General features: G+C 38.0%; 1 protein-coding gene across 1 annotated transcript in view; it reads left to right on the top strand.

The window, feature by feature from the left end:
* Positions 1-17,361, top strand: part of LOC148949323 (ubiquitin carboxyl-terminal hydrolase 48-like) — a 302,263-nt gene that overhangs the window by 232,102 nt on the left and 52,800 nt on the right. Inside the window, exon 12 of the mRNA XM_089092923.1 lies at positions 922-1,047. Within this exon, the coding sequence (XP_088949049.1) occupies positions 922-1,047 (126 nt within the window). The remainder of the gene's footprint in view (positions 1-921; positions 1,048-17,361) is intronic.

Raw genomic sequence — 17,361 nt, 5'->3', positions numbered from 1 at the left:
TATATATATATATATATATATATATATATATATATATATATATATATATATATATATATATATATATATATATATATATATATATATATATATGTGTGTGTGTGTGTGTAGGTATATATATAACTGTATATATAATTATATATTTACAGTTATATAAATATATATATTTATAGTTATATAAATATATAACTATATTTATGTATATACCTATTTATATATATATATATATATATATATATATATATATATATATATATATATATATAAATATAGTTATATATTTATATAACTATAAATATATATATTTATATAACTGTAAATATATAATTATATATATAGTTATATATATATATATATATATATATATACACACACATATAATTATATATTTACAGTTATATAAATATATAACTATATATAAATAGTATATATATATATAGAGGGGGCCCTGCACTTCGTCGATCCGGCCCTGACTAGATATTTTCTTTGAAGCCAATTTAACTGAATCCATGGTAAGATATGCTTCAGCGCTTTCTTCATGTTCGTATATAGAACCAAAGCGAAAATGTCTTGGTTTTTCTACCACTTCATTAAATCAAAACGTGTAAAATATCTTCATTTTGAATCGTTTCTATTGTTTGCTTTATGGACATAATCAATTTGGAATTTGAGGTGCTCCTACATTTGTATTTAGTCTTTTCTCTTTTTAGTTAGGGCGAATTAAATTTTATATTACTTTTGAAAAAGAAGTTCTTCAGAAGCCTTCAAAAAATATATCTACTAAGCATTTCCCGTTAGTCTCATCCACAAGCTCGTGTTGTTGGAATGGTTATGACTATACGGCCGTTCTAAGTGATATTTTGTTATTTCATGGTTCTCTCTTGTTTTTTGTATTAATGCTGCTACTTTGATTTTATTTAGATTATGGGCAAATTTGGAGTTGCGACTTTCGACCAACGGCTCTTTTTAGGTGGAGTAGAATTAAAAGATACCACAGTTACTTTAGCTGATTTAAAAGTGACTCCTGAAACAGTTTTCATATTGAAGGTAAGATTTAAAATTCTTTTGGTTTTAATTTAATTTGCGTGTGTTAGTGTAATTGCAGCATTGGTAAGTAGTTTGGTATTGGTAAGAGAATAAAATACTGAATTTTTTCTGGTATGTGGATGGTGAAACAGAGGAGAAACGTTCCCCGGGAATCTGTACTATTTCGAATAATTTTCCATAAGAAAATGTATTTTGTCTAGCCTACTAAATAGTACAAAAATAAAACATAGCGAATCGGTCCTAGCTCAGAAAGTAAACTTCTTAGGGATCATGTAGTGTCAGGTTCATATAGAACATTAGCTCTCTTCGAGAAACAAGTTGTTTTTGCGAGAATCCCAGTTTGTAATTTTTTGTTTCTTCATCACTTGGAAACAATTATGAAAAAGTGGATTTCGAAATCCTAAACTCTTGTCTATATATTTGTTTGTTTTTTTTTCTTAATTTTCGGTATTATGCCTTGGAAATTTTGTATCAATATGAAGCTTGAGCTTAGAACTAGACTGACATGTTAGTCGGGGAGGGAGGGAGCATTGAGTATAGTATTATCATCAGAAGGTCTACCAGAAGAAGTTGTCGGGTATCAGCCAGGCTTGATGGAAAGAAGAAGTTAGTTTTCTACTTGTGTTCTTTGTGTGTCCGGACTCCGGACACAGTATGTCCGTTCGAGGCAGGGGGGGGGGGATTGAAACGAAATTTTCTACTTTATTTCTACGAAGGAATCCACCTAGGGCAATGTTGGGTCTCATTTAAATTTGATGGGAATCAAGAGTAATCCTCCTAGCTAGTCCTTTTTATGTGAGGACACTGTCAAAACTCTTGGGGGGGGGGGGGTGAAGGTTTCTAAAATCTTGTCATTAGAATATCTACCAAGTGGGACCAAACGCACGAACTAGTGACTGTGCCTTTTGAGGCTCAAAACCATATCCAGCCTTTGTGGTAAATGGAAATATGAGGGGTTCCTAAATTTGGTCATCAGGTATAGGCAGCAGAAAGATTTTCGAAACTCGGCAAAAATAAATAAAATCAAGAGTAGGTATCCTAGTGCCTCTTTGGTGTCTACGCCTAATCATACCTCTCCTCAAATTATTAAAAAAGTTGCCGAATCTCAATGTGGGAATCAAGAACTTGGTCCAACTTTTGCCTTTTTATGGCAATACTCGATCATACCTTTTTGAGGGACAGGGGTCTGAATATTTGTCATCATACCTGGTATTTGTCATCATACCTGTTGGGAAAACGCCAAAAAAAGCTCAAAGGAATTATCATTTAGTAATTTGACCGCTTTGGGAGTTCCCTATAGTGTCTCCTACTTTAGATGACCATCTTTATGACAAAAGGGAGGCATTCAGTGTTAGCTACACTTTTTAGTTTCTGTCTTTGTCTCTTTTCTTTATTTTACAAATTGTTTCAACCCTAGTCGACTAAATTGATTGGTCTTAAAGTTAAATCAGTCATATTTCGCATATGTCATGTATCAGTCATAATTCACATATCTCTTCGCCGGAAGGATCATGGGTATATATAAAACTTTGGTACTATCCCATTATGCGGGCCTCTCTAAAAAGTCAATTTTGGTTAATTCTAATGAAATAAAATAAAATACGATGAATATATAATAGTTTAGAAACAAATTTGGGCTATATATTTGCACATTAGGGGGGGGGGAAAAGCATTGCATGTATTAAATACGTAACCTAACCTAGCCTAGGTACCTCCCCCCCCCCTAAATTCCAAAAAAACACAGTTTAATATCTTATTCGCAATGAAAACCGTGCTGTCAATGCCTGCTCTATAACAGTTAAGACATGAAAAACGGGTTTCATCATTGCCTAGTTTACTGTGATTAAGCCGAGACGCCCGAGTAATGGGATAGTGCCAAAACTTTATATGAGAAAGAAGTTCTTACCCTATAATGTCGTTATTAACAGTAATCGCCATAATTTAATCTCTATAAGTTATTAAACTATTCAGAGAAGGAAACTAGCTTCCTGAAAAAAAAACTAAACGAGGATGAAAAAAACGTTTGAAACAGGTGTAGTTTTTTGCCTCTGTAAATGTTCTATCTTAGTTTTGAAAGGTTGGTGAATGAAATGTCAGATGAATTTCATCTACTGACGTCTTGTTGCAAAAGTCAAACTTTGAAATTATGTTTTGCGAATCTTTAATTTTAGTGGAATGTGACAAAGAAATTGCAGGAAATGCCGGGAGAGAGAGAGCAAAATGTCGTTAAAGCTGACATTAAAGCTTTTCTTGGAAAACGGTGCAAATTCTCTTTGTTTTTGCGTTGCAAAATATGTATTTTATTAACAATTAGTTTGTTTTTACTTTCTTATAGAAAAAAAGTATTTACTCATTTCAATGTGTCAGTGCCATTGGCTTGAATAGTTTCCAATTTGAAAGACCAAGATGCATGATCCACTGCTTAGGTGAGGGTAGGAGGATTTACTCTAGAGTCTTTTTGTGCCATTCAACCTTCTTTTCGTGTTATAGAAAGGCATGGTCTTCTATTCCAAAAGGTGTACTTTACTATTTCAGCTCTTCTATAGACAAAACAGCTAAGTCCACTTTTCTATAAAATTTTTACTTTTGTGTCGAACCACTAGATTGACCTGGTTTTTTATCTTTATTAGAGTATTCCCAAAAATAGTCTCATCGTTACAGCGGTAGATGCAATCTAGTAATGATTTCTACTAAAAAGGATAATAAAAAAAATATTTGGACACCGAACTCAAACAAATTCTGAACAAATTTCGAACAAATTTAACAAATTGATATATGCATATAAAATAAACTCGTTCTCAAAACGGACAAAAAAAGTAGAAAATGTTGTTTTTTTTCGAGAATCTATGAACATAAGTGAAAACAAGGGGTGAAGAGTGGATTGGGCTTTGCATAAAACTCATATGAATTTCATCTGAATTATAAATACATAAATGAAAAAAAAATCATTTGATTTGAGGAAAAGGAGTTGAAAAGATCAAGTTATATAAAGCCCTATCTGTTTTGCGCCCATCGTTCCCTCTTATGTTTATAGATTCTCGGGAAAAAATTATTCTCTAATTTTTAGTCCAGTTTGAAAATGAATTAAAAATAAATTATATTTATTACTTTGAACTGTTTAGTCTTCGTATTTTATTACCATGGAATTGTATTTATTCTTATGCAAACATATGCCATGTTTCCACCTACTATAAACTATGCCCTCTCGGTTTTCAATTGGAACCAGTTTGATTTCAAATTCCAGTTTGAGTTCTAGTTCTAACCTGCGTGGAAGTACGGCACATCTTGACCCAACATAGACTCAAGCAAACATATAAAAAGAGATACAAACGCATACAAAAAGAAATTAAGAAAAATAGTGTCTGAAACGAGAGAGTAGAAACTAAAATTATTACCAATGATCTTTAGTTTCGAGGCTGGTAATTCCACATACTTCCCATATCCTTTATTGAATGCTTGTTACAAGGCATCTCTCCAAATAAACAAGCTTGTTTATTAAAAAAAAATTTCTCCCTCTGAGATTCGATTCTGAGTTTCTACGGCCACAAACAAGTTTTATTTTTACCGCTGCGCTATCAGTCTTGTACAATAGGGGTTTTTTGCACTTTTTACTGTACCCAATAATCAGTCTTTAATATTTTACTCATACAAGGGGGAGCATATAAGAGGAGGGAATTTTAATGTTATATTATTGCACTGGCTTCAGAAGTACATACGTATAGGCTACTAATAAAATTTGGAAGCTATTAAACACTCTGAAGCATAGGTGTAGGGAAGGGGGGGGGGCAGGGGAGGGCAGCTGCCCCCCCCAGAACTTCAAATTTACGATAGATATTAGCTAGAACTTTTCGTATGTTGGAATTTTTTGTTGGATTTTACCTGGCAGATGGTTAAAAAAGCTAGAAATAAACAGAAATTTCCAAATATCGTTTGCGATATCAATATTTACGTTTTGATCTTTAATATTGATTTTCAGTCCAATATATAGATAGGAGACTGGCCCACGATCGGATGATTTTGAATTTTTGAATTCTCCAGAAATTGATTCAAGCGATAGGGCGTTGCTGAGCCTGCCAAAGCAAAAATAACTCATTCAATACCATCCTTGAAAAAGACAATTAGAAATAATACGCCATTTTTCCACCTGGATGCCTCTCTATCCAAGTGGTCAAGAGTGCCGAACCTGGGCCACCCCGGCACTGGTTTGGTCGTCTCTGGCTTACGTTTGGCCACCGGAAAAAAGAAAAGTGAGCAGGGGAACATTCAAGCTTGTTTTTCGGCCATAAAATTTAGAAAGAATATGGTTAGCATAAAAAACTACAAAATGAATTTCATTAAGGTTTAAAAAAAACTAAAGAGTGTTAATTTCAAATTATACACTTACTGATAAACACCAAAAGTAAGCCGCTCCGCTAATCTTGGTGTTCTACCTTCCAGTGGTGGCGGTTTTATTTCAACTTCTGTCTTTAATACACAATCCATCTCGTCAGTTAGCGCAAAGTATCTTGCTCCAGTCTCCTTCCAAAAGTGGACCTTAAGTTCTTCATTGCTACTTTTTAATAATGATAATATTGTGAACAGAATTCCCTTTCTTGCTCTTCAGCTCAATCTGAATGTAATCACCAGCCTTAACTTTCTCAGTGTCAAATTAGAAGTTGCTGGTAGGGGGCTCGTCTTCAATGTCTTTGCTGGGTTCTGAAGAGTTATTGAATACAGGATCATCTACGTCAGAATTGTCACTCTAACTGTAACTTTTGTTGAGAGAGACACGCCTTTTGCTTTTTAGTCTTTTGAGTTGTCTGACTTTCTTTCGTTCCAAGACTAGGGCTTTTTGGCAGATACAGCTTTTATCCTAGCAGTAATGCATTCTTTCATGGGGGTATGTGGTACTTTAGAAGAACAACACCAGATCCGAAATGTTTTATCTGCCAGCTGAGTGTTACAATTAAACAGTTCGTGGTAATGAACTGTCAGTAAGGATTGACTCGGCTCAATAGTAACCGAAACTCTAAAAAACGGAATTATGACATCAATAGATACATAAAAAGAATTCGCTTTTTATGCTGATGATTCCAGATGCATAAAACTTGCGAAATTTAGTGTTACCCATCAAAGGCTACGATCCTGAGAAAATCTGCCTGATTTTCGAAAAAAAAGAAGAAACACGCCGAAAAAGTCAAGGAACTTTAATGAAAACCGCGCTATCAGATTCTGTATTCTCTATAAACGATACAGATTCGAGATCAGACTCTGTATAAACTCGGACTTCTGTATTTTTGCCAGAAGAAAGATCACGGATGCATGTTAATTTATTTATTTTTGAGTTGCTTCTTTTTTTTCCAGGGGTGATTGTATCAAACCAGTGGTCCTAGAATATCGGGAGAGAACTCATTCGAACGGAAATTAAAAGTTATAGTGTCCTTTTGAAGTGACCAAAAAATTGGAGGGCAACCAGCCCCCCTCCTACGCCTCTTGTTTCCCTAAGTCGTCCGATCAAAATTTTGAGACAATCATTTTGTTCAGCATAGTTGGAAAGTCCAATACGCCTTTGAGGATAACATGACCCCCTCACCCCCTGGGGAAATGACTGTAACTTATGAAATTTCCCCATTGTTAAGTATATATACATTTTTGGGGGGATTTCCACTAGGAGAGCTTTTTTTGGGAAGGAAAGTTCGCGGGGACTAACTTTCCAGGGGAAATTTAACACTGGGGGAATTTTCTAGAATTCTCATACGAAATTCTTTTTATTTGTGTTACTTTACCTTTGCCAACTCAATTGTATATATGGAGATGGTCTGGGGAATCTTTCTATGGAGATGGTCATTCCCCCATCATCTATGGAGATGGGGGAATTTTTAGCGTGGTTGGTATTGTCTGGTGGATTTTTCCAGGAGGGAGGGGGATTTTGCGGCAGAAATCGTCTATATGTGAATTTTTTGCGGGAGCAACTTTCCATTAGGGGATTTACCGGAAAAATACTCCACGAACGGGGAGGGATTTCTGGCATGATTTGAAAACGATCAGAAATTTAAAAAGCAAGTTTTTCAACTGAAATTAAGGAGCAACATTAAAACTTAAAAGGAACAAAAATTATTACGTATATGAGGAAGTTGGCTCCTCCTCAAGATTTCGATCTTTATGCTAAAGTTTGGCTTCTTGTCCCAATCCTTTAAGAATGACTCCTGAAACACAAGGGCCTTTTAATTAGAATAAAAATCTTTTTTTCAAGTACTAGAAATTGTAGCTTAGGGATTGAGGAGGGGTAGCCCCCTTCAAATACAGAATAATTTCAGCTCGTTCTAAGTTTTAAGGTTGCTCTGTACTTTCAGTTGAAAAAAAGACTTGTTTCTTTTTCATTTAATCACAAACAGAAGTACATTTTCTTTTACGAATTCCTCCGTTGTTTGTTTTATGATCTTTGTCGATTTGTGCAGCAGCTGTTAATTTTGCTTTATGTGCTGGAACGCTCATAAAGGCTGAATGACGATCCTAGAAACTTTGCAATCCTGAGTTTTAGGCTCCTCCCTCCAGGTCAGATTTTTGGGCAGCCGGCGCCCATAATTAGAATTTTGAGAGTATAGTCTCTTAAGTTCGATTTTGCTTGATGAAATATTATTTTCTCTTAGGTGAATATTCTTAGAATTATGCTTTCCGCTGAATATGTTTTCAAGCACATAGTAGTAAAGGTACAGAATAGCGGTATTTTGCTAACCCTGAAAGTTGTTGCACCACATGAATGAAACTTTTCAAGATAAATATACTGCCAAACTAGGGCCTAGGTAGACAAATCTCAAATTCGTAAATCCACTCCTTCCTTCCTTGGAGTGTTGACTTTTTGTGAACTAGGAAGTTGTTTGTACTTAGTGAATGTAACTTTCAGGAACGGGTTTACAGCCTGAACTAGGGTCCAGGGTTCTTTTTTCCCAAGCTGCAGCTTTCCAATTTTCTGAGTTACTTAAAAGTCACTGTTCTTTATTTTTATATATATAAAAGAAAGTTAATATTTTATGCAAATCAAAACTTTTACTTGCTAGTGCTAGTGAGCGAGACAAGTGACCAAAAAAAAAAATTACTTTCAAAAAATATGAAGTAGTTGATTAAGTTAAGAAAAAAGGAAACAAACTATCATCCTGTATTTGAGATTTGCGTGATCTTTGTGTCACCAGAAATTAAATTACTTGTCATTGCCACTTTCATTCTTTGTTTTCAGCATTTGATAGACTGTTTATTACTTTCTTTCCATACTATGCAAATTGAAAACTCTGCAAAATGACTCTGACAGCATTGTTTTCAATTTCTATTTAATGCTTTTTCTAATGACCCGTTGGACCTGAACTATAATTTTTCTTAAGTTTAGTTTTCCTGTTTTCTTTTCTTTTTATTACAGAATGTACATAAATTGACGGCAACTTCAATTTACTTTTTCCGTTGCTATTACTTATAATGCACGGAATTTTAAACATTCTACGTGAAATCATAATCTATGTGAAAGCTTTCATAGACTGTTTCCCCCTTCTTGTTTGATTTTCAAGAAGAAACACATGCAACAATGTGGATTTTATCAGACTTCATAATGATCATAGTTATCCACTCTGTGCCCCCCCCCCCCATTTTCATCTACAAGAAGATTATTACAATAAAAGGAACTTAAGTTTCCCAATTACTGAAAAGTGAGAAAGTCATATTTTAAGATATATGGGTGGGCCCTATTTTTCAAGTGCCTTGCTTACTTACACCAAAATAAATTTAAATTTTCTATTCTGCTCTGACTCTTTTTTTTATATTGAAACCTACACTTTTTCAGCATTTTCTCGGCTTCTGTGTAATGCTACTGGAAGTACCGTGTTCTGAAGCTGCTTCTTTTCTTAAACTTTAATTCGCGTTGTCATGTACGCATACTAGGCAATATATCGCTAGTTATTTAAACAATTTCATTTCAATGTTTTAGGGATTTGTTGAGCCATCTTAAAGAAATCAACACTGTTGATGGGATAATCCCATTAGGCCTTAGGGAGATGACTCAACCTATTCTCACCTGCACATTCCCAGATTTCACCTCTTTACACATAGTCAGCACGGATTATTTGCCCAAGTGGTTGTCCTTTCTGTTTGGGAAGCGTTGGCACAAGGAGAGAGCTCCCCAGAAGGAGATGACATGAATTTACTGGTAAACTATTTGCCAAAGTGTTTGTCCTTTCGGTTTGGGAAGCGGTGGCACAAGAAGAGAGCTCTCCAGAAGAAGATGACATGAATTTACTGGTAAACTATTTGCCAAAGTGTTTGTTCTTTCGGTTTTGGAAGCGTTGGCACAAGGAGAGAGCTCTCCAGAAGGAGATGACATGAATTTACTGGTAAACTATTTGCCCAAGTGTTTGTTCTTTCGGATTGGGAAGCGTTGGCACTAGGAGAGAGCTCCCCAGAAGGAGATGACATGAATTTGCTGGTAAACTATTTGCCCAAGTGTTTGTCCTTTCGGATTGGGAAGCGGTGGCACAAGGAGAGAGTTCCCCAGAAGAAGATGAGATGAATTTACTGGTAAACTATTTGCCCAAGTGTTTGTACTTTCGGTTTGGGAAGCGGTGGCACAAGGAGAGAGCTCCCCAGAAGGAGATGACATGAATTTACTGGTAAACTATTTGCCCAAGTGTTTGTTCTATCAGATTGGGAAGCGGTGGCACAAGGAGACAGCTCCCCAGAAGAAGATGCGATGAATTTACTGGTAAACTAATTGCCCAAGTGTTTGTTCTATCGGATTGGGAAGCGTTGGCTCAAGGAGAGAGCTCCCCAGAAGTAGATGAGATGAATTTACTGGTAGACTATTTGCCCAAGTGTTTGTTCTTTCGGTTTGGGAAGCGTTGGCACAAGTAGAGAGCTCCCCAGAAGGAGATGACATGAATTTACTGGTAAACTATTTGCCAAAGTGTTTGTCCTTTGGGTTTGGGAAGCGGTGGCACAAGAAGAGAGCTCTCCAGAAGAAGATGAGATGAATTTACTGGTAAACTATTTGCCCAAGAGTTTGTCCTTTCGGATTGGGAAGCGTTGGCACAAGGAGAGAGCTCCCCAGAAGGAGATGAGATGAATTTACGGGTAAACTATTTGCCCAAGTGTTTGTTCTTTCGGTTTTGGAAGCGTTGGCACAAGGAGAGAGCTCCCCAGAAGGAGATGACATGAATTTACTGGTAAACTATTTGCCCAAGTGTTTGTTCTATCGGATTGGAAAGCGTTGGCACAAGGAGAGAGCTCCCCAGAAGGAGATGAGATGAATTTACTGGTAAACTATTTGCCCAAGTGTTTGTTCTATCGGATTGGGAAGCGTTGGCACAAGGAGAAAGCTCCCCAGAAGAAGATGAGATGAATTTACTGGTAAACTATTTGCCCAAGTGTTTGTCCTTTCGGTTTGGAAAGCGTTGGCACAAGGATAGAGCTCCCCAGAAGGAGATGAGATGAATTTACTGGTAAACTATTTGCCCAAGTGTTTGTCCTTTCGGTTTGGGAAGCGTTGGCACAAGGAGAGAGCTCCCCAGAAGGAGATGACACTAATTTACTGGTGAACTATTTGCCCAAGTGTTTGTTCTATCGGATTGGGAAGCGTTGGCACAAGGAGAGAATTCCCCAGAAGGGGATGACATGAATTTACTGGTAAACTATTTGCCCAAGTGTTTGTCGTTTCGGTTTGGGAAGCGGTGGCACAAGGAGAGAGCTCCCCAAAAGGAGATGACATGAATTTACTGGTAAACTATTTGCCCAAGTGTTTGTTCTATCGGATTGGGAAGCGTTGGCACAAGGAGAGAGCTCCCCAGAAGGAGATGAGATTAATTTATTGGTAAACTATTTGCCCAAGTGTTTGTTCTATCGGATTGGAAAGCGTTGGCACAAGGAGAGAGCTCCCCAGAAGGAGATGACATGAATTTACTGGCAAACTATTTGCCCAAGTGTTTGTCCTTTCGGTTTGGGAAGCGGTGGCACAGGGAGAGAGCTCCCCAGAAGAAGATGAGATGAATTTACTGGTAAACTATTTGCCGAAGTGTTTGTTTTTCCGGTTTGGGAAGCGTTGGCACAAGGAGAGAGCTCCCCAGAAGGAGATGACATGAATTTACTGGTAAACTATTTGCCCAATTGTTTGTTCTATCGGATTGGGAAGCGTTGGCACAAGGAGAGAGCTCCCCAGAAGGAGATGAGATGAATTTACTTGTAAACTATTTGCCCAAGTGTTTGTTCTTACGGTTTGGGAAGCGGTGGCACAAGGAGAGAGCTCCCCAGAAGAAGATGAGATGAATTTACTGGTAATCTATTTGCCTAAGTGTTTTTTCTATCGGATTGGGAAGCGTTGGCACAAGGAGAGAGCTCCCCAGAAGGAGATGACATGAATTTACTGGTAAACTATTTGCCCAAGTGTTTGTTCTATCGGATTGGGAAGCGTTGGCTCAAGGAGAGAGCTCCCCAGAAGGAGAGGACATGAATTTACTGGTAAGCTATTTGCCCAAGTGTTTGTCCTTTCGGTTTGGGAAGCGGTGGCACAAGGAGAGAGCTCCCCAGAAGAAGATGAGATGAATTTACTGGTAAACTATTTGCCCAAGTGTTTGTCCTTTCAGTTTGGGAAGCGGTGGCACAAGGAGAGAGCTCCCCAGAAGGAGATGACATGAATTTACTGGTAAACTATTTGCCCAAGTGTTTGTCCTTTCGGTTTGGGTAGCGGTGGCACAAGGAGAGAGCTCCCCAGAAGAAGATGAGATGAATTTACAGGTAATCTATTTGACCAAGTGTTTGTTCTTTCTGTTTTGGAAGCGTTGGCACAAGGAGAGAGCTCCCCAGAAGGAGATGACATGAATTTACTGGTAAACTATTTGCCCAAGTGTTTGTCCTTTCGGTTTTGGGAGCGGTGGCACAAGGAGAGAGCTCCCCAGAAGAAGATGAGATGAATTTACTGGTAAACTATTTGCCCAAGTGTTTGTCCTTTCTGTTTGGGAAGCCTTGGCACAAGGAGAGAGCTCCCCAGAAGGAGATGACATGAATGTACTGGTAAAGTCTTTGAACAAGTGGTTGTCCTTTCTGTTTGGGAAGCGTTGGCACAAGGAGAGAGCTTCCCAGAAGAAGATGAGATGAATGTTCTGGTAAACTATTTGACCAAGTGTTTGTCCTTTGGGTTTTGGAAGCGTTGGCACAAGGAGAGAGCTCCCCAGAAGCAGATGAGATGAATTTACTGGTAAACTATTTGCCCAAGTGTTTGTTCTTTCGGTTTGGGAAGCCTTGGCACAAGGAGAAGGCTCCCCAGAAGGAGATGACATGAATTTACTGGTAAACTATTTGCCCAAGTGTTTGTCCTTTCGGTTTGGGAAGCGGTGGCACAAGGAGAGAGCTCCCCAGAAGTAGATGAGATGAATTTGCTGGTAAACTATTTGCCCAAGTGTTTGTACTTTCGGTTTGGGGAGCGGTGGCACAAGAAGAGAGCTCTCCAGAAGGAGATGACATGAATTTACGCGTAGACTATTTGCCCAAGTGTTTGTTCTATCTGATTTGGAAGCCTTGGCACAATGAGAAAGCTTCCCAGAAAAAGAAGACATGAATTTACTGGTAAACCATTTGCCCAAGTGTTTGTACTTTCTGATGGGGAAGCGGTGGCACAAGGAGAGAGCTACCCAGAAGGAGATGAGATGAATTTGCTGGTAATCTATGTGCCAAAGTGTTTGTCCTTTGGGTTTTGGAAGCGGTGGCACAAGAAGAGAGTTCTCCAGAAGTAGATGACATGAATTTACTGGTAAACTATGTGCCCAAGTGTGTGTTCTATAGGATTTGGAAGCGTTGGCACAAGGAGAGAGCTCTCCAAAAATAGATGACATGAATTTACTGGTAAACTATTTGCCCAAGTGTTTGTTCTTTCAGTTTGGGAAGCGTTGGCACAAGGAGAGAGCTCCCCAGAAAGAGATGAGATGAATTTACTGGTAAACTATTTGCCCAAGTGTTTGTTCTTTCGGATTGGGAAGCGTTGGCACAAGGAGAGAGCTCCCCAGAAGGAGATGAGATGAATTTACTGGTAAACTATTTGCCCAAGTGTTTGTCCTTTCTGTTTGGGAAGCGTTGGCACAAGGAGAGAGCTCCCCAGAAGTAGATGAGATGAATTTACTGGTAAACTATTTGCCGAAGTGTTTGTACTTTCTGTTTGGGAAGCGTTGGCACAAGGAGAGAGCTCCCCAGAAGGAGATGAGATGAATTTCCTGGTAAACTATTTGCCCAAGTGTTTGTACTTTCGGTTTGGGAAGCGGTGGAACAAGGAGAGAGCTCCCCAGAAGAAGATGAGATGAATTTACTGGTAAACTATTTGCCCAAGTGTTTGTACTTTCTGTTTGGGAAGCCTTGGCACAAGGAGAGAGCTCCCCAGAAGGAGATGAGATGAATTTACTGGTAAACTATTTGCCCTAGTGTTTGTCCTTTCTGTTTGGGAAGCGTTGGCACAAGGAGAGAGCTCCCCAGAAGGAGATGAGATGAATTTACTGGTAAACTATTTGCCCAAGTGTTGGTACTTTCTGTTTGGGAAGCCTTGTCACAAGGAGAGAGCTCCCCAGAAGGAGATGACATGTATTTACTGGGAAACTATTTGCCCAAGTGTTTGTCCTTTCGGTTTGGGAAGCGGTGGCACAAGGAGAGAGCTCCCCAGAAGGAGATGAGATGAATTTACTGGTAAACTATTTGCCCAAGTGTTTGTACTTTCGGTTTGGGAAGCGTTGGCACAAGGAGAGAGCTCCCCAGAAGGAGATGACGTGAATTTACTGGTAAACTATTTGCACAAGTGTTTGTACTTTCTGTTTGGGAAGAGTTTGCACAAGGAGAGAGCTCCCCAGAAGGAGATGAGATGAATTTACTGGTAAACTATTTGACCAAGTGTTTGTTCTTTCGGTTTGGGAAGCGGTGGCACAAGGAGAGAGCTCCCCAGAAGTAGATGAGATGAATTTACTGGTAAACTATTTGCCCAAGTGTTTGTTCTTTCGGTTTGGGAAGCGTTGGCACAAGGAGAGAGCTCCCCAGAAAGAGATGACAAGAATTTACTGGTAAACTATTTGCCCAAGTGTTTGTACTATCGGATTGGGAAGCGTTGGCTCAAGGAGAGAGCTCCCCAGAAGGAGATGAGATGAATTTACTGGTAGACTATTTGCCCAAGTGTTTGTTCTTTCGGTTTGGGAAGCGTTGGCACAAGGAGAGAGCTCCCCAGAAGGAGATGACATGAATTTACTGGTAAACTATTTGCCCAAGTGTTTGTTCTATCGGATTGGGAAGCGTTGGCACAAGGAGAGAGCTCCCCAGAAGGAGATGAGATGAATTTACTGGTAAACCATTTGCCCAAGTGTTTGTCCTTTCGGTTGGGGAAGCGGTGGCACAAGGAGAGAGCTCCTCAGAAGGAGACGAGATGAAATTAGTGGTAAAGATAGCAGCTCTGACTAGACTTATGAAAAGGCAAGCTGTAGTTACGCAGTCAGAAATGTAGCAACAGTCGTTGACGCTATGTCGAACTTTCCCTTAATTAAATAAAAAGAAATTATTTTCAACTGAAAGTAAGGAGGAACATTAAAACTTAAAACGAACAGAAATAGTTATGTATGTGAGCATGGTTGCTCCCTCCTCAATCCCTCCCTCTCAACGGTCAAGTTTGACTTTTTGTCCCAATTCTTTAAGAAAAACTCCTGAAACACAAGGATCGCTTAATTAGAATAAGAAGCTTTTTTTAAAGACTAAAAAACTTAAGTGCATGAGTGAGGGATTGAGGAAGGGGCAGCCCGCTCACATCCGGAATAATTTCTGTTTGTGATGGCTGAAGCTATCACAACCTCCAATGGTGTTCTCTAATGTTTAAATACATTGTATAGGTATGTTTAAATACATTTAAACATTTTATAATGGAAAAGAGGGAAATTACCATTTATAATCGGTGAAAATAAAGCTCCTGTTAGTACTCCCCCCCCCTCTACCCCATAGGAAGTTCCTGACAAGGTCCATGTAGCACTGCCTCGCCTTTTCTCCGTCTGTGCCGGAAGGCATGTGAATGACGTATTTATACTACATAGAAAATAAATTGTAGCAATGAGAGTGGCTCTGTTACCCCACTCCCCAGCGCCAATAATAAAGGTGTAGACCAATAATATTCCCGGGATTCAAGAGGGATTATGTATAAATTCATACAGTCTCCCTCCTTCCCTAAAACTCATTCTATATTTGTATGAAGGTTCAATGACATGTTGGCCCTCGGGTATGGGAACCATTAACGCAGGCAATTTCAACAATTGATGAGCTAAATGAATTTCGTAGTAAATTAAAAGGACAGTGTTTGTCTACATATGAGTTTTAATCCGTGCTGGGCGAATTTTCTCTCAAGTGATTGTGACACTTTTTTTTGGGGGGGGAGGGCGACGCGGAGGTAGAATAGAATGAATGATTTTTATTTTTGTGTCTTCGGTATCCAATTAGGTCGTGAAATTATTAGAAATTAGTTTATTTAGTTTATTTTTATTTATTTATTTTCTTATTATTATTTTTTGTCCTTTTTTGGGGGGGGGGGGTCTAAGGTTGGCTGGTAGTAATTGTGTTTGTAGGGTTTTGTAAAGGGTGATGTCTACCCATACAAGTTTAATAAACTTCGGGTTTTGTTGTTAATGTGTTATATTTTTTTCAATAAAACCTTTTTCTCTCAAATGGGAGTTAGAACATTTGGGCATTAAAATATACTCTTTGCGGCACCTACCCCTCGCCACTTTCTACTTTCTCTTTAGCTGCTCAATTTTGTATGTAGAGGAGTTTTCCAAGGGGGGGGGGATTTTCCGGGGGGACGCCGACACCTAGTATTGACATTGCAACAGACGATGTATACCCTTTTATTTTTACTATTCTGTAATTTCAGTGTAAATGAGGTGTTTACAGTGTCAGTTCATTCAAAAAAACCTTTTTTTGTGTAATTAAAAACTTTTGGAAAGGGCTCCTTCTTCAAGTTGACGTTATTTACGTGACCCATATAGCATATTAAAAAGGAGACTTCCGAAAGGATCAACAGTCGGATGCTCTTTTGACATTGAAGGATTTCTAAAAAATAAAAATAAATTATTTTTTTTAAGAAATTGAGTGTTATTTGATGCATTAACGTTTGCTTCTAAAATGATGCAAAAATTTTGGAATTTAAAAATAACAAACCGTTGGTTTTACGTTTCATTGTAATTGGTCTTATCAGTTTGATTACTTTAAAAAAATATTACATGTGATAAATAAGGTAAAACTTTTTTTTTAAACACATCTTTTGATTTAGATCCTCACCAGTAAGGGTAATAGATAAAAAGAAAATATTCCTGAAGACCCCTTTGTTTTGAAATCAAATTCCAAATATTAGTCCCAGATTTCGGTAATCCAACTATTAAGATTTTAGCTCTTGATGAACCTTCATTGCACCCAGGTCTTAGGTCCTCAGACATCAATAAAAAAAAACAGCAATGATGAGCTTTAATTCAAGTCACTTACTCGCTGGATCTTGCTACGGGTCCATAAATGCTGTTCACTAAGGCTACATGAGAAATTAAGCAAGTATATTCATCCACCAATCGAAGAGGCACTTGATGAGGACTTGGATGTCATTTTTATCAAACTCTTCTTTTTCTGATCAGAATAAAAAAAAAGAAAATAAATAAATAAAAAAAGATTTGATGATAACAAAAAAATTCCTGAGAACTAATTCCTAACCTATTGATGAGTTTATCATCCTTATTTCTCCTCAGAGAAGAAGAAGGTCTAAGATATTAGCTTGTATGTGACTAGAGAAAACCGACTAAATTATAGGTAATATCATGGTTGCTGTTTGGGCCGTTTCAGAGTATTCCCAGTAGATATGAATAGCAGGACTTACGTTTGTTAAGGGTTTGTGTCTTAGGGGTATCATTGGGGGGGGGGGGGGGGGCAATGGTCGTTTAGAACCTCCCTTTGTCATCAAAGCACTGCGGATAGTGTTTGGAAAGAGCCGTTTCGGTAACAATCGAAGAGCTCAGAAAGGATATACTTTCACCAAATCCTGGTATTTAATTAAGTTTCTAACTGTTTTAATATATTATTCTTAATTAAACTTTGAGCTACTATTCATTGGTAACTTATTTGAGTATCAACAAATTTGGATGGGAGAATGTTTCCTTAAGCAAAGGTTGATAACTGGGAATTCCCATAATAAAGCTTATAAAAACAAGATTAACTCTGTTTCTTTTGCCAAATGGTCATCGGTTGTAGAAAGGGACCATTTTTCACACTAATAGTTCTTCTCTGTCCATGATGAGTTTAGGATTCCCAGCCTAG

Source organism: Artemia sp. Qi Xiang Cuo, chromosome 8 (genome assembly GCF_049724085.1).
Source record: "Artemia sp. Qi Xiang Cuo chromosome 8, ASM4972408v1, whole genome shotgun sequence".
NCBI classification, from domain to species: Eukaryota; Metazoa; Arthropoda; class Branchiopoda; order Anostraca; family Artemiidae; genus Artemia; species Artemia sp. Qi Xiang Cuo.
Note: the sequence above shows the minus strand (reverse complement) of the source record. Positions and strands in the feature narration are given on the sequence as shown.